Source organism: Letharia lupina (genome assembly GCF_014066315.1).
Source record: "Letharia lupina isolate WasteWater1 chromosome Unknown contig_2, whole genome shotgun sequence".
NCBI lineage: Eukaryota > Fungi > Ascomycota > Lecanoromycetes > Lecanorales > Parmeliaceae > Letharia > Letharia lupina.
In genome coordinates, this window is record NW_023502971.1 from 2,182,320 (window position 1) to 2,204,411 (window position 22,092).

General features: G+C 51.2%; 8 protein-coding genes across 8 annotated transcripts; 3 read left to right on the forward strand and 5 right to left on the reverse strand.

Moving 5' to 3' along the window:
• Nucleotides 1-891: 891 nt before the first annotated feature.
• Nucleotides 892-5,204, forward strand: HO133_004698 (uncharacterized protein; the record flags this gene model as incomplete). The annotated part of the gene is made up of 3 exons (XM_037295612.1): nt 892-2,926; nt 3,079-3,466; nt 3,518-5,204. 3 exons carry the CDS (start codon nt 892-894, stop codon nt 5,202-5,204), a joined length of 4,110 nt encoding a protein of 1,369 aa, XP_037157613.1.
• Nucleotides 5,205-6,514: 1,310 nt separating this feature from the next.
• HO133_004699 (uncharacterized protein) lies at nt 6,515-7,556 on the reverse strand (the record flags this gene model as incomplete). Its single annotated transcript, XM_037295613.1, has 3 exons — nt 6,515-6,891; nt 6,952-7,308; nt 7,424-7,556. 3 exons carry the CDS (start codon nt 7,554-7,556, stop codon nt 6,515-6,517), a joined length of 867 nt encoding a protein of 288 aa, XP_037157614.1.
• Nucleotides 7,557-8,855: 1,299 nt separating this feature from the next.
• Nucleotides 8,856-9,145, forward strand: HO133_004700 (uncharacterized protein; the record flags this gene model as incomplete). The annotated part of the gene is made up of 2 exons (XM_037295614.1): nt 8,856-8,999; nt 9,044-9,145. The coding sequence occupies 2 exons, from the start codon at nt 8,856-8,858 to the stop codon at nt 9,143-9,145; spliced, it is 246 nt and encodes an 81-aa protein (XP_037157615.1).
• Nucleotides 9,146-13,117: 3,972 nt separating this feature from the next.
• HO133_004701 (uncharacterized protein) lies at nt 13,118-13,823 on the reverse strand (the record flags this gene model as incomplete). The annotated part of the gene is given in 3 exon segments (XM_037295615.1): nt 13,118-13,363; nt 13,382-13,543; nt 13,557-13,823. The coding sequence occupies 3 exon segments, from the start codon at nt 13,821-13,823 to the stop codon at nt 13,118-13,120; spliced, it is 675 nt and encodes a 224-aa protein (XP_037157616.1).
• Nucleotides 13,824-14,246: 423 nt separating this feature from the next.
• HO133_004702 (uncharacterized protein) lies at nt 14,247-15,072 on the reverse strand (the record flags this gene model as incomplete). The annotated part of the gene is made up of 4 exons (XM_037295616.1): nt 14,247-14,336; nt 14,516-14,854; nt 14,909-15,006; nt 15,063-15,072. The coding sequence occupies 4 exons, from the start codon at nt 15,070-15,072 to the stop codon at nt 14,247-14,249; spliced, it is 537 nt and encodes a 178-aa protein (XP_037157617.1).
• Nucleotides 15,073-15,523: 451 nt separating this feature from the next.
• On the reverse strand, nt 15,524-16,021 carry HO133_004703 (uncharacterized protein; the record flags this gene model as incomplete). Its single annotated transcript, XM_037295617.1, has 1 exon — nt 15,524-16,021. One exon carries the CDS (start codon nt 16,019-16,021, stop codon nt 15,524-15,526), a length of 498 nt encoding a protein of 165 aa, XP_037157618.1.
• Nucleotides 16,022-17,220: 1,199 nt separating this feature from the next.
• HO133_004704 (uncharacterized protein) lies at nt 17,221-18,991 on the reverse strand (the record flags this gene model as incomplete). The annotated part of the gene is made up of 3 exons (XM_037295618.1): nt 17,221-17,704; nt 17,994-18,257; nt 18,777-18,991. 3 exons carry the CDS (start codon nt 18,989-18,991, stop codon nt 17,221-17,223), a joined length of 963 nt encoding a protein of 320 aa, XP_037157619.1.
• Nucleotides 18,992-20,279: 1,288 nt separating this feature from the next.
• HO133_004705 (uncharacterized protein) lies at nt 20,280-21,308 on the forward strand (the record flags this gene model as incomplete). Its single annotated transcript, XM_037295619.1, has 3 exons — nt 20,280-20,545; nt 20,688-21,184; nt 21,241-21,308. The coding sequence occupies 3 exons, from the start codon at nt 20,280-20,282 to the stop codon at nt 21,306-21,308; spliced, it is 831 nt and encodes a 276-aa protein (XP_037157620.1).
• Between the last annotated feature and the right edge of the window lie 784 nt (nt 21,309-22,092).

A 22,092-nucleotide genomic window follows, 5' to 3' on the forward strand; every position in this document is an offset into this window, starting at 1 on the left:
GCCAGCCTCTAAGCCTCCAAGCTGCAAATGTTCGATCTCGCCAAGCTTGATTAGTCAGCGGTTTCTAGATCTACACTGCGTCGCGGGTGCCAGAAATATCCGCACATCTAAAAATTGAAAAGTCGATGATAATTTCACAATTAAGAGCCCTAGCTGAAGGTTCTGAAGAGATAATTAAAGGACCTAATCAATACAAATAGATCGCTCCGCAAAAGTTTATCCTTGAAGAGAATAATCATCGAGTTCTCTCGACTAACAAGGTGGAGAGACTTCTTGGCGTGTGCGGATATTTCTGGCACCCGCGAGACTGCAGAAGCAGGGAAAGAGACTTTGACGCCTATGAGGCTTCCTTAATCTACGATATGGTCACTCTGGTCTCGAATAGTGAGTTTTAATAAGACGGCAAAATGTTCTACGTTGGATCTATCTAAGATTGATGGAGAAGAGAACTGGAAACATAAAAAGTACGCTATTACAATATGGGCCTAGAGCCGGCAAATTGCTTTTCACAAAGCAAAGCGGAGATGCTCTATTGCCTCGAGTGTACTTTTTCCTTCTCGTATCAATTTGTACCTGAAAATACCATTATCATAGTCCGTGTGTCTTATTTGACCATTTGGTAGCGTATTAACCGTATCGTGGACTGCCTTTCTCCTTGAACGATTCGAGACGGCGGGCTCCGACGAGTCTGATGGCCTAAGCCAAAGACTTTAGTATCTTTACCGTCCTCTTCCTGATCTTGTGTCTGACAATCTCGGGACTCTCATTTCTTCTTCTCTGCTGATTGGAATCGACGACGATATCTGATGCGTTACGCTTCCTTGAGATTATTCTCTTACCCGGTCTAGGACTCGTCTCCTTTGATTGAAGCACCTAGAATTTCTACCCAGGATGGCTCCAGGAATCATCGAACCTCAGCCTGCCGTCTCCATCGCGAGATCACACTCACTGCAAGCAGTCACAGAGCCATATGATGATATCCTACGGTTCTATTTGAACGGAACCAAAGTTGTAATCGATTCTGTCTCCATTGATCCCGAAATTACTCTACTGGAGTATCTAAGAGGGATAGGCCTAACAGGCACGAAACTTGGATGCGCTGAAGGAGGCTGTGGCGCTTGCACTGTCGTGGTCTCTCAGTTGAATCCCACAACCAAGAAGCTCTATCATGCATCTGTCAATGCGTGCTTGGCGCCTCTTGTTAGCGTGGATGGCAAACATGTTATCACAGTGGAAGGCATCGGTAATGTCAAGAACCCGCATCCAGCCCAAGAACGGATAGCAATGGGCAGTGGCAGCCAATGTGGCTTTTGTACACCTGGCATAGTCATGAGTTTGTACGCTTTGCTGAGAAATGAATCAGACCCTTCAGAGCTCGAAGTTGAAGAAGCCTTTGATGGGAATCTCTGTCGTTGTACAGGCTACCGACCTATCTTGGATGCTGCGCAAACATTCAGCAAGAACAAGGCTTGTGGCAAAGCAACAGCCAACGGCGGTGGTGGCTGTTGTATGGAGAATGGCAACGGAGATGCGGCAAACCGATGTTGCATGGAGAAGACAAACGGTGTGAATGGAGATCAGCCGATCAAAAGGTTCACACCGCCAGGATTCATTGAATACAACCCAGACACTCAGCTCATATTTCCTCCTGCCTTGACGAAACATCAATTCAAGCCTTTAGCATTTGGAAACAAGCGTAAAAAATGGTACCGGCCGGTCACTCTGAATCAGTTGCTCGAGATCAAGAGCGTGTACCCTTCAGCTAAGATCATTGGAGGCAGCACCGAGACGCAGATCGAGATCAAATTCAAGGCTATGCAATACACTGCTTCGGTCTACGTTGGTGACATCGCCGAGCTTCGCCAGTACAGCTTTAAGGACGACCATCTCGAGATTGGTGGTAATGTTGTGCTGACGGATCTCGAGGACATTTGCTTGAAGGCAGTTGAACACTACGGTGCCCTCAAGGGGCAACCCTTCATGGCAATTCACAAGCAGATCCGATATTTTGCAGGGAGACAGATCCGGAATGTTGGTACACCGGCTGGCAATCTAGCCACCGCTTCTCCAATCTCGGACCTGAATCCTGTATTTGTGGCAACTAACACCGTGCTTGTTGCCAAATCACTCGATAAAGAGACAGAAATCCCAATGTCTCAATTCTTTAAGGGGTACAGAACTACAGCGCTGGCACCAGATGCAATCATTGCAAGCCTACGAATCCCTGTTGCGCGGGAGAAAGGAGAGTATCTCCGAGCGTACAAGCAAGCTAAACGCAAAGACGATGACATAGCTATTGTCAACGCTGCTCTGCGCGTCTCGCTGAGCAACGACCATGTCGTGGAGAGTGTGGACCTTGTGTATGGAGGCATGGCTGCCACTACTGTCGCTGCTCGAGAAGCGGCCTCTTACCTGGAAGGAAAGACATGGACTGATCCTGCAACACTCGAGGGGGTTATGAACGCTCTGGAGAACGACTTTGATCTTCGCTTCGGGGTGCCTGGGGGGATGGCGACCTACCGCAAGTCACTCGCACTTGGGTTCTTCTACAGATTCTATAACGAAGTCCTCTCAGGCTTAGGCGTCAAGGCTTCGGAAATTGATCAAGACGTCAGAAATGAGATTGAGCGTGTGATATCAACGGGCAAGAAAGACCATGAAGCTACTCAAGCATATGAGCAGAGCATTCTGGGCAAGGCAAACCCCCACGTTGCCGCTTTGAAGCAATGCACCGGCGAAGCTCAGTATACTGACGACATACCCGTACAAAAGAACGAGCTTTACGGGGTCATGGTCCTGTCGAGTAAGGCCCATGCAAAGATCCTAGACGTTGACTTTGAAGCTGCCATGGATCTGCCCGGCATCGTCGAATGGGTAGATCATCATGACCTGCCGAGCCCTGAGGCCAATTGGTGGGGTGCTCCAGGTATGTGTTTTACGGAACCGTTGTCCCCTTTCCACTTTGCAATTTTTAATCTGCTGGACATGGCAAAAGAGCTGGAGGCGCCATTTCACTCCGAGACTTGTGTCTTAGATTGCGATCTGGGCTTGAAAACAACTAACTCCTTACGCCTGTAGTCTGCGATGAGGTTTTCTTTGCTGTCGACGAGGTCTTCACCGCGGGACAGCCTATCGGTATGATTCTCGCCGACTCCGCCAAACATGCAGAAGCTGGAGCCAGGGCCGTCAAGGTGCATTATGAAGACCTGCCCGCCATCTTCACAATTGAAGAGGCCATCGCCCGACAAAGCTACTTTCAGCACTATCGGTACATCAACAAGGGGGAAGGCGAAGAAGGTAAATTTGATGATAGCGTTTGGGAAAAGGCAGATCATGTGTTCTCTGGTGTAGTCCGTATGGGCGGACAGGAACACTTTTATCTCGAGACCCAGGCATGCGCCGTCGTGCCAAAACCGGAAGATGGAGAGATGGAGGTTTATAGTAGTACACAGAATCCGACAGAAACGTAAGCTCCCGCTCCCCAATGCCGCTCTCTAATGGCTAACAATCGTACAAGGCAATCCTACATCTCCCAAGTCACCGGTGTCCAAGCCAATAAGATCGTCTCCAAGGTCAAACGCCTTGGTGGAGCATTTGGAGGTAAAGAGACTAGATCTATACAGCTTTCTGGCATCTGTGCTATCGCTGCGAAGAAGACTAAAAGACCTGTGCGATGTATGCTAAACCGGGATGAAGATATGATGACTTCCGGTCAAAGACATCCTTTCCTTGCAAGATGGAAAGTCGCTGTGAACAAGGATGGAAAGCTTCAGGCCCTGGATGCTGATGTCTTCGCAAACGCTGGGTGGACCCAGGACTTGAGTGGTGCGGTCGTTGATCGAGGCCTGTCACACATTGACGGGTGCTATCTCTTTCCCAATATCCACGTCCGTGGTCGCATAGCAAAAACCAATACAGTTTCAAATACCGCTTTCCGCGGATTTGGAGGTCCACAAGGGATGTTCATCGCCGAAACCTACATGGAAGAGATTGCAGACCATCTAAGCATGCCAGTAGAAAAGCTGCGAGAAATTAACATGTACAAGCCGCATGAGATCACTCATTTCAATCAGGAGCTGAAAGACTGGTATGTACCGTTGATGTACCAGCAAATTTTGGATGGAACAGATTATCAGGAGCGGAGAAAAACGGTCGAGCAATTCAACCATGAGCACAAGTGGAAGAAGCGGGGCCTAGCCATCATTCCGACCAAATTTGGGATATCATTCACTGCAATCTTCCTCAACCAAGCCGGAGCCCTAGTGCATCTCTATCATGATGGCTCGGTTCTCGTCGCGCACGGTGGCACGGAAATGGGTCAAGGTCTCCACACAAAGATGACAATGATAGCAGCCCAAGCCCTCGGTGTGCCACTTTCCGACGTCTTCGTGTCCGAGACCGCTACCAATACTGTGGCCAACACCTCTTCAACCGCTGCCTCTGCTTCAAGCGATTTGAACGGCTACGCCATCTTCAATGCCTGCGAACAGCTCAACGGACGGCTCCAACCTTATAGGGAGAAGCTTGGCAAAGATGCACTAATGAAGGACCTTGTCCATGCTGCGTACTTCGACCGTGTCAATCTCTCTGCCAACGGCTTCTACAAGACGCCTGATATCGGATATACATGGGGTCCAAATACGGGGCAGATGTTCTACTACTTCACTCAAGGAGTTACTGCCGCTGAAGTGGAGATCGATACTCTCACTGGCGACTGGACTTGCTTGCGTGCAGACATCAAAATGGACGTCGGCCGGTCCATCAACCCTGCGATCGACTACGGCCAAATCGAAGGAGCATTCGTCCAAGGTCAAGGTCTCTTCACGACAGAAGAAAGCCTGTGGCATCGTGCATCGGGCCAGCTTTTCACTCGAGGGCCAGGCACGTACAAGATCCCGGGCTTCAGAGACATCCCACAGGTCTTCAACGTCAGTCTGCTCAAGGATGTGGAGTGGGAGAACCTGCGCACCATTCAGAGATCGAGAGGTGTGGGCGAACCGCCACTGTTCATGGGCAGCAGTGTCTTCTTCGCCATCAGGGACGCGTTGAGGGCCGCCAGGAAGCAGTACGGCGTCGAGGACGTCTTGCAGCTGCAGAGTCCAGCGACGCCGGAGAGGATCAGGATCAGCTGCGCCGATCCGATCATCACGAGAGCGCTGGTGGAGCCGAAGGAGGGGGAGAAGAGTTTCTTCATTTCCATTTGAGAGGGTTCTAACGCTTATTTGTGGGACGAGAGAAATCGCATGATTGTACGAACATTATGATAGTTGCGCGGGCGATGCTCTTCCGAAGTGGTCATGACACGGCCGGATTTGATGTAAGGTGCGGAATGCGGGCGTAAAGCCCGAATGATCAGAGTAGCTATCTATGACCCTTTTCCTATATCTATCTCTACCTCAAAGTGCGGTGCTACATCCCAAAACCCCACTTGCAATCACGACTCAAGACCGGTATCCCGTGATGGCTGTTCGCATATCCCTCGTCACTATATGAAAATGTGCTGAAGAAAGGACACAATGGCTGCGTTGCAACGAAAAACGCACATCCTCATACCTCTGCTCCTCTTTCAACCCTGGCACCCGTCCCCACGTCCTAGCCGTGACGAAGACTACTACTCTCCTCAGCGCCCTATCTGTATGCACCTTACCCTATCTACAGTCGGAACAACGCCAGCTACTCGTCCAAGCATGCTAACCTTACCACCCATCATCCAACCACGACGGTGTGACTACCCGCCTCGTTGGTCCGAACAGGCTACCTCACACCCCATTCATTCCCGCCACGCGTGAAACCAGCGCGCCGCACTCGTTCGGAATACTCAGTGACGGTTTGAATCAGAACGAGCAGGAACCGATTTCCAAAAACGGGCACTCTCACTCAACAATCCACGGTCGTTCCGGCATTGCGCTCTTCTTACCTCTCGAACTTGCCCGGTGGCGGGATGGGGTATCGAAGTTTCTTTCGTGGGGGGTTGGGTGGGGTGGGTGGGGGCTTTGGGACGAGCTTGAGCTTTTGGCTTGGTGAGATGGGTGGGGGGTTGGTTCGGTTGTGGGGCTGGATGTTTGTCCGGGCGGCGTGTTTTGGACTGTTTGGTTTTTTTGGAGGCAGGGGCGAGGAAGAGGATTATTGCATTGGGGGGTGAGTGGTTGGGTTCATGCTTGTTCGTGAGTGCTCGCTAGATGATGCTTGTGTTTTGGTTCCCTTTGGATTTTCGAATCGAAGGTATTTCGCTGGAAGGTGGCATTGTCATGGCTATTTTTCGTTTTAGTTCTTCTTCGACTCTATTTGGAGTTGCTCGATCTCGTGTTCTCTGTGCGTGTTTTCGTGGTTTCATAAAGGGCGGTTGGACTACGACGGTTTTAGCATGCTTGTACAGTATCCCATATCCTTAGTCGAGCGATTCAAACAATGCTTGTCCAAATCAAACGCAGTAGCAGAGGTGTATTTGCACAAAACAAACTACTTTGCCGAAACGCCTACCCGTCCAAACCCACAAGCCACCAGCAATGCAAACTCATGCTCCAGAATCCTCAGACTTTGGTCTCCTCGCTTTTTCAACATCTCGCCGACGTTTCCTATGCTCACCATCTGCCTGTCGCCCCAACGGTCCGGCCTCGCCCTCTCTCCGTCCTTGGCCTTCTTCCCTCCTCTTCCTCTCAGCTCTACGCTTCTCTTTCTCGGCGACAGCACGTTTCCCATCATACTCCTCCCTCAGCTTCCTCTTCTTCCGCTCCTTTCTCGCCTGCTTCTCACGGTCTAAGCCCTCCGCCTTCCTCCTTGCTCGCTTCTCCTCCTCCTCACTGACTACCCATGGTTGACTGAGTATCTCTTTTCGGAAAGCGGTATTTTCGGCCCAGGCAGCGGCTTCTTCGTTTGTAGTGCGGATGATGGCTGCGGGAACACGATATAGAGTCAGTCCTCGTCGCGGCTCAAGGGGGCCTGCAGACCTACATATCCGCTCAAGCAGCATCTGCCTCACTTCCCTAAACAACCCCACGCCCCCTTTCACTTTGACCACACTCCCAATATCCACCCCGCTCAGATCGACATCGCGACCGGTAGCCGTGACACCCTTATCAAAAGCATCAAGCCTGCCCAGGCCCGCCGAGCCCTCCGCTAGCGACGTAGAATTCGCATTTGGTGCCGTCGGTGTCGGTGCAGGTCTTCCGCAAGTTATTTCAATCGTAGCACCACTGCTATCGTCAAGCAGCGCGATCCAGCGCGTAGGATAGAGGTCTACGGCGACGATGACGCCGACGAGGCGGATCCATTTGATGGGGTGGTTGAGGTGGAAGAAGAGATTTTGGCCTGGAAATGTGGGGGAGGAAACGTCAGTCAGTCTGCACCATGTATGATGGATGACGGCTACTCGACGATTTGCATCCCCCAAAGCATAACGTCAGATGTAAGTAGCGGGACGTACCTTCGAAGCCCGTCCGCTCGCGAAGGGCGTGGACATCGGCGGCGGTCAGCCTGGCCCAGGTGTTGTGGGTTGGTGAGAGGGAGAAGCAATAGGCGGGGTAGAATGTCAGAGGGGCGGGAAGAGGGTTGGGCATGGCATTTTGGGTAGAAGTGGATGCCTTGACATATCTCCTGGTGAGAGTAAGTAGCTTGCGTTGGTAGTCTGGAATACGCGACACGGAAGAGTTTGGGCCCCCAAGGGCTTCACTTATCCGGTTCGAACCCCGGATGAAATGAGATTTAGCGAGACCGCTTAGGGGGCTTACCAGGGGCACCCCCGCCGAATTGTGATCACGCTAAGAGTTTTGACCCCCGAACTTTTATATGACCCTGGAAGTGGAGCCCTACCCGAGAATCATCAAAATCAATACGGACCGGTACCAATGTTACTTTCCTTGCATTTCCTTTCTCTGCATCAATATCGATGGCGCGTGGCTGCAGACCATCTGCCACGACTACCTATTCTACGAATACCATGTCAGCCGAGCTTTCCTTTTCAGTTGGTGGTGTGGGGTTGTAGTGCATGGCTCCATATGCAGGAAGAATTAGAAATCACATTGAATCCGCCAGGATTGAGTCATCCACAATGCATTGCTGTATGAAATCTAGAGCGTACGCCGCAATTGACATCAGATGTATCCATGATAAAGTCGTAATTGCTCTGGGGTTGATGAATGTGCCCATTTGAACTGGTCTCTTTAAACGAAGCCAATCAATCGTGAGCTTCACCCTTGTTGCATACTTGCATACATAACTGAGAGCATCTGCTCAGCCAGGAGAAGGTCAGTACGCTCCCTGGAAAACCTTGCATTTCAGAGCCGCCAAGCCCATGAGATCCATATTGTCTATTATTCGCAGATTTCACGTCTTCTTCTTTCTTCATCACTGGACGACATACGAGTAACATTGTCCCACCCCGATCTTATACAGAGTCACCACTTTGAAACTCAATGACTGCCAAGCAAACGGAAACAAAGACTCTCGGTGCTGTTCTTATCGGTGGATGCGGATGCTTAGGGATTTCTCTTCATCCGTGTTGAGAAATAGGATGATTATATGATACTGAAACAGGTTGTCGGGTTACCATATCATCCGAGCTTTGCTCAAAGATCCAACATGCCGGCCAATATATGCTTTGAGCCGCACGCCAAACTCCAACCTTCAAGATGGCGTTTCCTACCACGCTGGCAACATCACCGACGCAACAGCGCTCCATGCACTGCTTCAAGAAATCAAGCCGCAGGTTATCCTTCGAACCGCCTCTTCGAAATCATCTGACTTCACCGTAAAAAGGCCAGGACTACCTTGATATCCATGTGGCAAGCACAAAAAACTTGCTTGCGGCCGGAAGGATGGCTTCTTCAGTCAAGGCTTTGGTCTTCTCTTCATCAATTATGGTCTTCGCAGGTGAGGAGCACATTGACCTCGATGAGACTCGGGCTCTTTGGGAACCGCATTCCAAAGGCACACCCTATGATCTATCCAAAGCTGCCACCGAAAAGCTCGTCCCCGAGGCAAATTGTGGAGACCTCCGCACTGTGACTAATCGTCCATGCCTCATGTATGGCGAGCATTGAACAAGCTCGTTGTTTCGCGTCGTGTGCGAACGCACACCTACAACATCGACAAGGCAAGGCAAGCGCTAGGCTACAATCCTGTGCCCGAACTGGAGAATGGGGAATAAGCGCTCGGTAGAATGGAAGAAGCTGAAGCGTGAGGAGAAGAAGACGAACCTTAAGAGGAATTGATACAGTATGGTAGGCAATGTGTCAAATGTGGAGGGTCGATACTTGGAGTCAAGCCTTACTGTTGGGAATGCTCAGCCTGCAATATCTAATTCCGCGTTCCCTACCTCAAGTCTGGGCTCGAAGCTGATGTCCGGACATTTGACGTTGCTACATCAAGATTCCTACATCTCCTAGGCTAAGACCTCGCAATATCCAATGAATCGGAACAGTTTCGAAATTATCAGCAATTGCTTTTGGACTATCGTGGGAGCCTCTTCGGTTCAACGCTCGAGGAATAAATGCTGTCCCCAAAGCTCGATCTGCAAGCTTTCCCTTCCAACCTCGTTCTCCGGGCCATGCGTAAAAGGAAAGAGAAGGCCGACGCGGGAGACTCGTGGGAGGGAATACCTCTGAGGACATCCTGAGTCATATGACACAGGGCTTCAAGACTGAGCTCGTTTGAGACATCAGAGAGGCAGGCAGCCTTCAGTAGCACATCTAATGAGCCGCATTTTGAAGAAAATCAACTGCAGTATATCAAGCATGTCCGCATTGAAGAGGGGTCGTCAATATATCGTGCCGCTCTTCCTGGTGACTGCCGAGCCGTCCAAGACATTTCGGGTTGCTCGCCCGAAATCGATGATAGCTATGGGCCTTGGGGAAGTGCTCTGACAGCCGCAATTATCTCGGACTCTCCAATGGTGGTGCAAATACTGCCCGCTTCCGATGCAATCCACTGCTCAAAGATGGCCCTCTCGGTAATACGCTTCGTGCATCTGCGCTCCATGTTCAGACGCTGGTTTTGAAACTTCTCATAGTTACTGCTAAGACAGGGAACTTCTCGGATGCACGATCTAACAAACGGGGCGATGCTCTAACCTCTGCCCCTTTTTGCAACATCTCTACACAATCGAGTCTCTGCTACCGAATTACTTCTATTCCATAGCGCCAATCCATTTTCCAATCTTGTCGGTTAACCTAGACTTTCCTTAAAAATTTCAAACCCCATTTATAAAGTGACGAAGATATGTTCTATTCCTAATTAATGCTATGAAATGTAGGCTTCTCCTATAATAAGAATTTCATCTTGATATAAAGTCTTCGTGCACTTCCTTGTTCGAATATGTTAGCTTCTCTAATTTAATGTACCTTCGTAATTGTTTATCCATGTAATTTTATCAGAATTAGAGTGATTTCCCAGATTAGAGTGAGATGGAACTTTCTACCATCGATCGTCTTTCAAAGTCTCTACTTCAGAGGAACCCTTCCCCCCATCATGTATATTACCGGTTTTATGCTCGACGCAGGCCATTCTCAGCCTCCCATCAAAGCGAACAAGTCTTTCCCATCCTTCAAATCTCCCACGAAAAATCTGCACCATCATTTACGCAATAGTCTTTCTTCTAGACATCCGTCAACGACGAAACCATCAGTGAACCAAAACCCTACACAATCACCCCCATAATCACAATCATACTCCCCGCAGCTTCGATAAACATGCGATCGACCCTACCGTCATCAATGGCCTAGCCCTCCTCCAGACCCATAAAGAAGCAGCAGCAGTAGTATTTTTCACGGTCGAAGTACCTTCTCTTCTCCTTCAACAACTCTCGATGGTATCAGGCACACGCCGTCTAGAGCCACGTCGACGGACGTCAGAACCCCGCCATGGAAGCCTCGGCTCATTGCGTCTATGTGCGAGAATACGGGGATCACGAGCATCCATCGCTGTTGGTCCGCCGGCGCCAGTGGCACTTAGGCACTTCTTCGATCTTCCCTACCGCGGATATTTCATGACCGTGCACAGCTGGCTGGCTGGCTGTGTATCCGTTGGCGAGAGAGAGGAGGCGCTCTTCTTGTGATCCGTCACGTGCGGATCGATCGATATCCTGGACTACTCGATTTCGCCAAAGGTTAGTTTAGCGTGCTCGCTATGAGACGGAGCTAGGACCGAGCATGTTTCTGGGAAAGCGATATCGCGTTGGGGGAGAGGCGACGTTGTTGCTGAAGCGTTGAGGGAGGTCCTTGGTAGGGAACCACGACTTGGATACCTTGGCCGTCGTCTTCGACTCCGCACCAAAGACGTCTGTCGCGATGTAGACTGGCGTTGGGGGGGAGAGACCACGGCACAGCGTTTGCACCCCCTCTTCTCCACCAGGTGCCATTCACGTGTTAAATCAAATGAAAAATGCCCTGTCCGGTATCACTAGGACCCTCAATATTAGAACCGCGAAGACGCGGCGGAGGTGGACGGGCAGGACCAGTGCCGGAGTGGATGCCATTCATTCAGGGTGATGACGGGAAAAGGTCAAGGCGGCGATGGGGTACGGAGACGGGGAACAAGAAACAGCTAAAGCTGGAATGAAGCTTCCAATGGCTCTCCGCTCGAAGGATTGTGTTGATCGGTTCGAATGGGGCGAGGCGAGGCGATACTTTCGCAACCTCTGCCTTCACCTAGTCACTAAACGGTGGGCGTGGATTGGCCCGGATGGAAAACGAAGAGTATTGCTGACTGAAGACGACGGCTGGGTTGGCGAGCGTAGTATTCCCCTGTTCATCCGTAAGACTCCGGGATTCTGTTACAGAGCTTGGGATGGTCCCCCTGACGGTACGACAATATCTCTGTTCTCGTATTTGTCATCGGTGTCACGAGTGGAAGACTGGCGCTATGGTTATTGAAGTTGCGCTGACATTGCACTTGGGGGACCGGATGACGGGATTCCGGGTAAGTCTTTTTGGCCAAGATATGAGTCAAGGGAGGCAGGTTCGCTTTCTTCCTGAATGTGTCCTGTGGCTCGCACTAGGGTAGGGTAGGAGAAGAGAGCACTTGGCTCAGGGAGGATGCTTACGTTGGTGTGAATTGAGAAGACGTCGAGCAAAAGACAAGAGTAGTGGTGAGAGGGTTTTGACAGAGGGCAGAAGGTACAAACGCAACCAATGCCAAAAGGAGACGCAACATAAAAAGCTGCATCTTGATCCCAATGTTTTCGAGGATCTAATTTGAGCATGCGGTCGCTGGACTCGTTTACGTTTTACAGAGCGGACACAGAAAGTCTTTTTATCATGATCCACTTCGGAGCCTGGATCAGTAGCACTTTCGGCTTTTACGGTTGACCATCCCTTCCCAAAATCTAAAGCACAAGAGGACGGACAGGAAGCTACTCGCCTTACTGCAGACCAAATCGCCTAGCGCTCGTTATAGGAAAGGGCTGGAATGCGGCCTCGCCATGATGATCTCAGCGCCAAAGATCCATCCTACCATGGCTTTTAGTAACTCTGACCGGATCTGGAGTTTGCAAGCAGAGATGTGATTCCCGGTCCAAAACGGGTATGAGTGCGGTCTGCAGTTTTGGCGCATGGGGTGTCGATGCCTTCGGCGATCCCCTTGTTTCCCGTCGAGACGCTCCCTGAGGCTCGGATCTTTAATCGCCACTGTTCACAAAGCGAATCTCGATCGTTACGAGCGTCGATATCTGTCAGCATAGAGGGTTCTTGCTTTCGCACGCGATTGAAACGCGGTATGTCAAGGACATATCCCAGCACTGAAGAGATACTCTTGATTGGTTCTCCACTTGGACGAGGTAAAGCGAAATATCTAACGTTTGACCCCTTCCTGTCCAGCGACAGCAGGTGGCTGACCAGTCCAACCGGTCCAGGACCGTTAGGACGTGATGTTAAGCTTCTTGCATTCAAGACTTAGCTCCCTGGGCGGCTCATCGGTTCTGCGGGATCAGTCCAATGGGGGCGGTGGCACCTGAACCTTCACGGTAGAATGAAGCTCGTAGGGAGAGAACTCGTAATCGATGAACCAACCGAGATGCCATTCGCTAAGAAATCACTCCTTCCTCTCACCAATTTCCCCTTCTCTCCCCTCTCTCCAAGGAACAACTCAATCCTCATCCACAAACGTCCCCACCTCCGCATCCTTCTCACCCTCCAAGATCCCGCAGAATCGTCCGCCCCGACACCTCCACATCCCCCACCTTCCCCCCCGCACTCCCCTCCTCTTCGCCCTCGCCCCCCAAATTCAACTCCACCAGACCGGGACAACCGGCGAAACCCTTCACCCCCTGCTGCCCCAGCACCGTGCCATCCAACACCACGAGCATATCCAGCGCCCCTTTGCTCATCCCGTACGCCCGAGCGTCACGCCCGGAATCGAAACCGTCGCCGGTCTGCCCACGGGGTCATACACAGAGCCGAGCCCGCCGCTGATGCGAAGCGGGTACGGATTCGCCGAATCCAGCAAAAAGGGGGGCGTAAACGCTTCCGCGACGGGGAGCCGCGCCGATGACGTTGGTGTCGAAGGTGTTTTCGAGTTGGGTCCTTGGGGGTCGCGGCTTGCGAGTGTATGCCTGCGTTGTTCACCGGTACGTCCGTACGGCCGTGTTCGCTTTCAACCCGCTGGATGGCCGCGGCGACGGATGATGCGTCGGTGACGTCGGGCTGGATGCTGGATGTTGTGCCTTTGATGCCGGTCTCTGAGACGGCGGAGCTGGCTGCGTTGCCTTTTTCTATGGAGCGGCTTGCTTTTATGGTGTGGTGGTTTGCCGAGGCAGGGGTGATGACTTTGGACGCTGCGTAGCCGATGCCGGAGTTGGCACTTGTCAACACGACGGTTGATGGAGAGGACATTGCAATTGAAACGTGCAGGAGCGTCGTTTTGGTCCAGCAAAGGCTATGGGTGCAGAGGGTTATCTCTCGTATGGTCAAGTCTTTTCATTCTGATATTTTCTTGGAAGAGAAATTCGGATTCCCGCTGCTACCTCCGTCAGCAGGGTTAGTGCGGATGTATCGAAGTAACTTCACCTGCGTCTTTAGTAGCTCGAGGTCCTCTCGCCCCCGGACGTTAGGTCGTGCCGCCTTCATGTTCGCATGCTTCGTAAGTAGAGACAGAAAACAGAGATTGCTATACGAGGTAAACGAGAACCACGAGTTGAATACTGCGGCCTCAACGACAATTGGGTGAAGGATCATTTCCGTATAAACATGAGCGCTTTTGCCATTTCTATTGATATTACACAATGCTCGCTAAGGAACAAGACAATGAATTCAGAATCACTGGTTGCCCAATTTCGCGTCCTCTTCATCCGACTTTGGCACTCCAACCACCTTCGGCACGGTCACAGCGTTGATCTTGCGGAAAGCCTAAGGGAAGCCGATGTCAGCAGATGTATGTCAAGGCGTGTACTGAACCTCATCATATCACTGGCGGCAGCACAAACCTGCCACACCCAAGTATTCCAAGTGAAGGACCAACCCCAGAACAACCACCCTTCGTAATAATGCAACCACCACCAGGGGTTTGCAAGCTGATCGATACTTACATTCATGAGGGAGCTATCAGGGAGCTTGCCATCCCACTTGTCCTCGACCTTTGTGATCTTGCCTGTATCCTTGTCGTGAAAGATGTTGATCTTGCTGTCGATGGTCTGCTCTTTGCCGATGCCCTTTACGACGTAGCGGGTACGCAGGTCCATAGTGATAGGGTTGCCGCCGGAGGTGACCTCGTGGTGGAGGCGCTCGATTTCCGAGAAGGCAGCCTGGAGGCCATACCATTGAGCTTCGTATTGCTTGCGACCTTCAGCTATGGTGATAGGGTCTTGGAAGACACCGTTATCATCCCATAATTGAAGCTTCTTCAGCGATGGCCGACCTGCGAACAGCTGGGTATCGTCAGGCTTCCGTGGGACATCTGATGTTCAGCAATCGACACTTACGTCTAGCACACTTCCAACAAGCGTCTTCTTGTGTTCATCGAGACTGACGCCGCTGGCAGTCTTGATGTTGGTATTCTCAATGTTCAAGTCGCTTGTACCTGCAGGATTGGTCAGATGAGAGTGTTCAGTCGTGGTGAGAATGTAGGTAGCATACCTGAAGACATGTTGCGTGATTGATTGGAAGAGAAAGGATATATTCGGTTGGTGAGTTGACTTGGTAATGTCGAGGCCTTGATGGTTCTCTGAAAAGTGGTGGGAGAGATGGGAAGACGCATAGATGTTCTTTGAAGATTCAAAGAAGAGCTTGGAAGAAGATGAGGGAGCTGCTTTGTTATGAGTTGATGGCGACCCGAATCTACGCAACCCATTGCATCATCATTGCGGATGAACACCGTACCGTATTCGTACACTAGAGACGGATGTTCCCGCTGGACGTCTCCCTGATCTGCAAGTACTGTAGAGAGAGATCTAATTCGTGGAGCAAACGAGCTTATTAAGCATTCAGATTCGCTTAGCGGGCTATCCTATGGTCAGCCCTGAGGCGAGGCCTTGAACGAGTTCGCACGTGACCGTCACCCACGAGCCTTGGCCCTCGATTCTTGGAGGAGAAATCGTTCATCGTTTTTCGTGGCCTGCTGTTGCGACTTCTAGGATCTCCGCTTCGAGGCCGGACACATGAACATATTCAACCCCCGCTTCCTCCAGCTTTGCTCTACCAACGTTCCCTCCAACGAACTTCTCCGGCTCCTTCACGCCTACGTAGACGACTTTGATCCCACCAGTCTTCAGAATCGTATCGGTGCATGGCACGTTTCCACTCGCCCTCTTGTTGCAGGGTTCCATCGTGGTATACAGGACGAGCTTCTGCGCTGCGACTCCAGTCTCCGGCAGTTCACTTGTCTCCATCTTGGCAAGACAGCACTGCTCGGCGTGGGTATTGCCCGGGAGCTCCATGGTGTAGCCAGTGGACAAGATGGCATTTGCGACTTCGTCGACCAGGATCGCTCCGACGCAGAAATTCGTTGGCTTCCGTGGGGCTTTCTTGGCGAGTGAGAGAGCGTAGCGCATGTACGCCAAATGATCAACAGGTGCAATCGATGAGATTTCTGTCATGCTGTCTAGGTGTGAAGTCTCCTATGCGCTGCTGAATGAGCCTTTCCAATGAACTAGGTACCGATGCGGCCGCGATTGTATATGCAGGACTTTGGGTGCTGACCGTAATATTGCTCACATGAAGATCTGCACGCACCGCTCTGCACGCCAAGACTCCTGCGCCAAGATCTGAGATAAACCTCCGGATCACTCGCGCTCGGCACATTCTTCTCGCCGGAGATAGTAACGGTGCTGAGCTCGCATTATCAATCATACAGGTCATTTCTCCGCTTCCAGCGCCCAAAAGCAGCGAGGCGGACACCCCACCATTTCGATCTCATGGGAACATTGTAGAGCTACCGATGCCAGCGGGACTCGCATTCCAATCCCCTAGTATGGACAACCAGCACAACACATTGCCATCTTAGGCGGCAGATCCGACTACGGTATCGTTCCTGATGATCCACCTGACTACGATGCGGACTCTCCCACCAACGATGTATGGTCTCCCAAGCCTCCTTGGGGAAATTACTACTGCGAAATTTCCATGCTGTACCACCCCTTCGTATGCCCTATGGCTTCAAAGAGCTGGAATGGTGTGCCCCCTATATGTATGAAAATTGGGAGCAACGACCGAATTGTCGACGGGGAAATGTAGTAGCTCAGCTTGCTGCCAGACAAGGCGTGCCTGTGGTATCGGACGAGTATGAGCTTATGCCACACAATTGGCCCATGGTGGTCCCGGACCACCCTCATTCTATCAAATGCTATCATCCTTGGGCAGACACGTGCTCACGGTTTGTGCAAGGCGCGCCAGTCACAGCGAAGTGAATATTCCCGGAACTCGGAAGCCTGCCCACACGCTGTCTCCGTGTCGAGAATCTCACGCACCTCACTGAGGAGGAAGTTGAGAGCCTGATGAGGGACAAGCAGAAGATCATACGACATTTCACAGGTCGTCCAGCTGTGGAGTCCCTGCTCTAGTCATCATTGTTGTCTTTCGCGCGACGATGGAGCATGTTACAAGTCACGTGCTTCCTAGCTCGGTGAATTCGTCTATTGGAGCTAGTATACGGCTAAAGATTCTCGGCGGCTGGTCCTAGTCATACAAAAAATGATCCGGGGGAACTTGAATCATCCAATTCACGCCATACCTAGCCGCGGGCTTTCTTCGAATTGGAAATAAACAAGGCCCCTGCACGGCAAGCCTTGAATACCTCTCATTGTTCCTTGGGATTGAAGCTCGGTAGAACCAATTCGTTTCCTGGTACTATGTCGCCTTCGCGCGCATAAAGTGCATCCAGTGCATCTTTGTAAAGCTCTAAAGTTGGGCACCGTTGTACCGTCCCTTTGCCAGCGCGCCGCATAGGCTGCAGCAGATTGGTATCCAGGATATGCGACTTGGAGACTCGGGTGCCCATTTTGTACGTCCGGTTGGCTTCTTCGATGATTGGCCAGATCCGCTCAGTGAGTTCTTGTTCTGCAGGCGATGAAAGAGGCTGATCACCTGCCCGCTCGATGATGAGTGCTGGTTGAGATCTGCCTGTCCCAGCCATCAACACCGCTCGTACCTCCGAGTGTTGCGATACATGCTGTTCCATGGAGATTTGATTGCACATGTAGCCTTGCTTAAAAAGAATAGTGTCGTCTGCCCTGCCACGGTATGCCCAAAGATCCTTTTTGAGGGGTGAGGCGCCCACAGATCTTTAGTCGGGTACTCTTGGAGATGCGGGAATAGCTTGAAAACTGGCTGTTCGTTCTCCGACACGGTATTTTTGACTATGAAGGCCTCGGATCGTCCGTGCAGTGAAGGTCGGAATTCAATTCCAGCCGCTGGATGAGGGTGAATATATTTCCAGTCCTCAGAAGGGTATTTTCCTGATGGTCGAAGCATGGGAAAGCTGCCTGTCTCAGTGGAGCCGTTGAAGTTAGAGAGCTTGATTTGGAAGCAAGAGCATCGCCGGACCATTGCGAAACATCTCCGCCCGCATACGTCACTGTTTCAATGTTGCTTGCGATGAAAACTACCATATCAGGGCTTTTCGCGATCTGTTCCAGAAACGGTGGCGCAAGGATTAGTGCGTCTGCTTTTACGTGTTTGAGACCGTCAACAACCGATCGAGCGGAAGGCGTGACTGCTGCCAGTGGTGTGATAACGGTCGTTTGGTTAGCGATTGCGTCGAACAAAGTAGCAAATAGGTTTCCAGCCTGTCCATTATCATAAGTCGGATGCTCTATAGAGGAAAGGGTCGTGGTTCTGAAGGCATGTGGGAAACAATTTCTTGAACACTCACGTGGGAGAATGGCAGCGTGACGAAGAAGCGGTTCGACTGACAAAGCGAGACCTGGGTTTCGAAACCCGGAGGTGGTTCTAGTTGGCTCCATTGGATATAGCTGGCGGCGAAATCGTGGGAATAGACAATTGGTTTCGGCACTGCTGTTGTACCTGACGTATGAACGACGACCAAGGGCTCATTCCGTGCCTCCGCAAAGCTGTTACGGAAAGGGTAGTGAGGATAAGCAGTGGTAAGTAACTAATCTAGGCGTGGGCTGTCGAGTACTTGAAGTGGACGCGCCTTCAGAATACCTTTCACTGTCAGCGAATGCGGTGCGGGAGGTGTCAGCAAGACTCGACACCCGGTTGCATCGAATAAGCTGATATGGTCAGCGGCCGTGTTGCGCGGAAATACGAGCAGTAGCTACGAAAGGGTCTTTTGTAAGCACGCTGTTGACTTATCAAGCCGTGCACCAACCTTACATCCGGCCTTCACAGCACCTAAGATCATCATCACATATCCCCAGTTCATTGGGACCATTGTATGCCAAGGTCTGGTGATTTTGACCTTCACCGAGCATCCCTTTCAGTGACCAAGCTACGCCATTAACAGCGTTGGCAAGTGCGCCGTAAGTGACCTTGCGATAACCATCCTCATAGCTGTCAGAGGATCGAGGAACTTCTGCGTATATCGCCGACGGTCTTGTCTGGGCCATCCCATCGACGATGTTGTTCAGGAGATGTTTATTCCGGTAAAGAATCGATGGGGGATTCTCCCCCCCTTTCGGAAAACTGCAGTGTAGCCATGATATATGAGGTTGAGCTTCGTGAGCGTCAGTGTTGGTATTGATGATACATGGTTCTGAGAGCAAAAGAATTCCCGGGAAGAAAAGTATGAGATCGTGTGGACTTGTTGATAAATCACGAGAGATAATGCCATCGAGGTCTACTTTTTACTTGCTTGATGAAAAAGAACGTCGAGCTCAGCTTGTCTGCATGTACTCAGCCGTATCTAAGCCAGTTCAAACAGCGATACTCTACTTTACACTATCTGTGTAATCTAAGACAGACGGAAGACCATTCGTTGGTACCTAAGTCAAATGATCGACAGGTGCAACCGACGTGACTTCTGTCAAACTGTCTAAGCGTTGATGGGCCTGGAACTAGGGTGGTGCTAATTGCCACTCAACCACGGGAGCTACCGGCAAAAAGTCTATCCTACAAATCATGTCCAGTGCCCACAGCGTTGAATCTTCGATCCGCGCCTGAATACCTAGAGTAGGGCTTTCCAATGAACCAGGTTGAGTATGCTCGAGGGTCCTGGAAGCGAAACAAGCTAAAGCCAGAGTAGTAAGGCTCGTGGGCCAAGGCTAAGGCTAGTACAGACGAGGAAAGCTGTGCGAAGGGCGTTGGCGACGGGGAATTTGACCCCGCATTTGCCTAGAGATTGGAAAATTGGCGAGCTGAGTGCCAACATGCTTAACCATACTCTTTATATGCAACAGGGATTTACCATCCAACATCAAATCTCTTGCATCCTTGATATGGAGCCCAACTCTGCATCAAAGGAAGATGCTTCAACCATTTGAGCAGTCGAATCCGGCTTTTGTATTGATGAAGATCTCTCACATCCTCAAGGCGATGTTTTGGCAAAACTGCTTTGAAACGCCGACGATGAAGCCAATTAGCGAGGAAACGGGCTGAGTGCGTGGCACAATTAGACATCACGTTTTCCTGGGCAAATTGCCTACCGTGCAAGGAGTCCGTCCTGCCCCCACAAGTAGCTGAAGGCGCAGCCGAATGGCAGGTAACCGAGCCGTGTAGTTCGGTGTATATAATTTGTCGTCGCCGTCTGTCAATCATGGTTATATATTCTTCGCTACTGTCAGAGAAGTTGTCGCGCTGGTCTTCGCTGAGTGATATCTTCTGTTGTCTTATAAACTCTCCGAGCTCCCACGACCATCTTCAGACCTCTTCTCGATCCATCCCTGAGTTACCGGTAAGATGGCGGTCGACTATCGCAGCGGCGTGTCTATCCTCCTCTTGATCTTCTACCTCCCAGCGCTCGCGGTTGCAATCCTCCTCACTATCCGCCATGGCTTCAGGAGATCCGCCGGCTGGCGCTTCATGATCATCTTCACCCTAGCTCGCTTCCTCTGCGCATGCTTCCAGCTCGCTACTATCAATCAGCCAAGAAATGCGTCCCTATACGTCGGCTATACCGTTCTCATCGGTATCGCCGTCTCCCCTCTTGAGCTGGTGGCTTTTGGGTAAGTACATTCTTTACAAAGACTTATCCGGTTTCCAAGGAGTGGGAGACGCGTCCGGCGTCGAGAGCCCATTCTGCTCTACAGACTTATTTATCTCAATCATTGCCCTGAACCAAAATTGCTAAGTCCACTTTCTGTGCAGCCTGTTGAGCCGAATCACAGAGAGCATCAACAAATTCCACCAGACGCTCGTCACCGTGCGACATCTACAGCTTGCCGAACTGCTCAACACTGTGGGTATCATCCTCAGTATCGTCGGTGGCGTGGACTCCGGCAATGATTACCACAAGACCGGTCGTTACGTTCCGCAGACGCTGACCAAAGTCGGCCTCGGACTCTTTATCGCTTCTTTCGTCGCCATCCTAGCAACCACGGCCATTCTATCCTCGTCCATCTCGCATGCCGAACCGGGCGAGAAAAGAATCCTGCTTGCCGTTGCGGTGTCGCTGCCGCTGCTCCTCGTCAGACTGATATATTCTTCCGTCTACAATTTCGGGGACGTTTCGAACTTCAGCTCCCTCAGTGGGAGCGTCACCATTTTGCTGTGTATGGCGCTGTTGGAGGAGATCGCCATAGTGCTGATCTATGAGGGTGTCGGCCTGACGCTGAGGAAAATTGGCAAGCAGGACGGTGCCACAGGTGAGCAAATTGGACTCGTTCAGAGGTGCTTGGGCTGATGATTCGCTGGGTGATAGGCCATACTCAGTCGAAATTTACGAAGAATGATGTAGAGACCCGCGGCCAGGAACTTGGAAGCATGTGAGGGCGTCCTAGAAGGCGGTAGGCAGTAGAGTCAGGAGGTATGACTCCCCTTTGCGATGACGTGGGGGACACTGAGCAGAACGGTCAACCATTTCGAATGAATTACGGCCTCTCGTGAGTCGAATTGGGCTTGATACTGTGCATCATCGAGTTTTTTTTGGAACCCCCGTCTGCATCTTTAGATAGATTTTCGCCACCGTTCACATGACAATCCATTCTTCCAGAGCACTGCCGACCCATATGTCATGTCGCGAAAACTTGACCGCATCCATAGACAAACAAAATCATCGCTCCTGGCTCTAAATCTATTCTTCCTCGGACGTTTTATCGTGTTGCTCTTTACATCCGTCCCCCACTTCCCTCCTCCACGCTCACCCTTCATCAAGCAATAGATATCCGTCAAGATCAAAAAAGCCCCGCGACATTTCCTCCCCCCTCAAACGCCCCAGCGGGCTGCTTTTCCAAAATTGGTACATAGCGTGTGAAAGTGCCACAGGTTAGCGGCCGCGAACCCTCCAGGATCGATCCGCAGCTCAGCCTCGACCATATGGTTTGCGTTTCGATACCTCCCGTATCCTTAGACATCCATAGCAAGCACGGACGCGGAGGGGGCGGGAACCGGCTTGCGCGGAGAGAGCCATACAATCAATGGACGGGAAGCCAGTTACTCTCGACGGGGGTTCGTGGGGGGTGGAAGACGGTTTCAGGATGTGTCGGGGATACGCGGGCTTATGAATACATGACGCTGGGCCTTTTTTTTTTTTTTTCTTTTTTTGTTTGGCAGA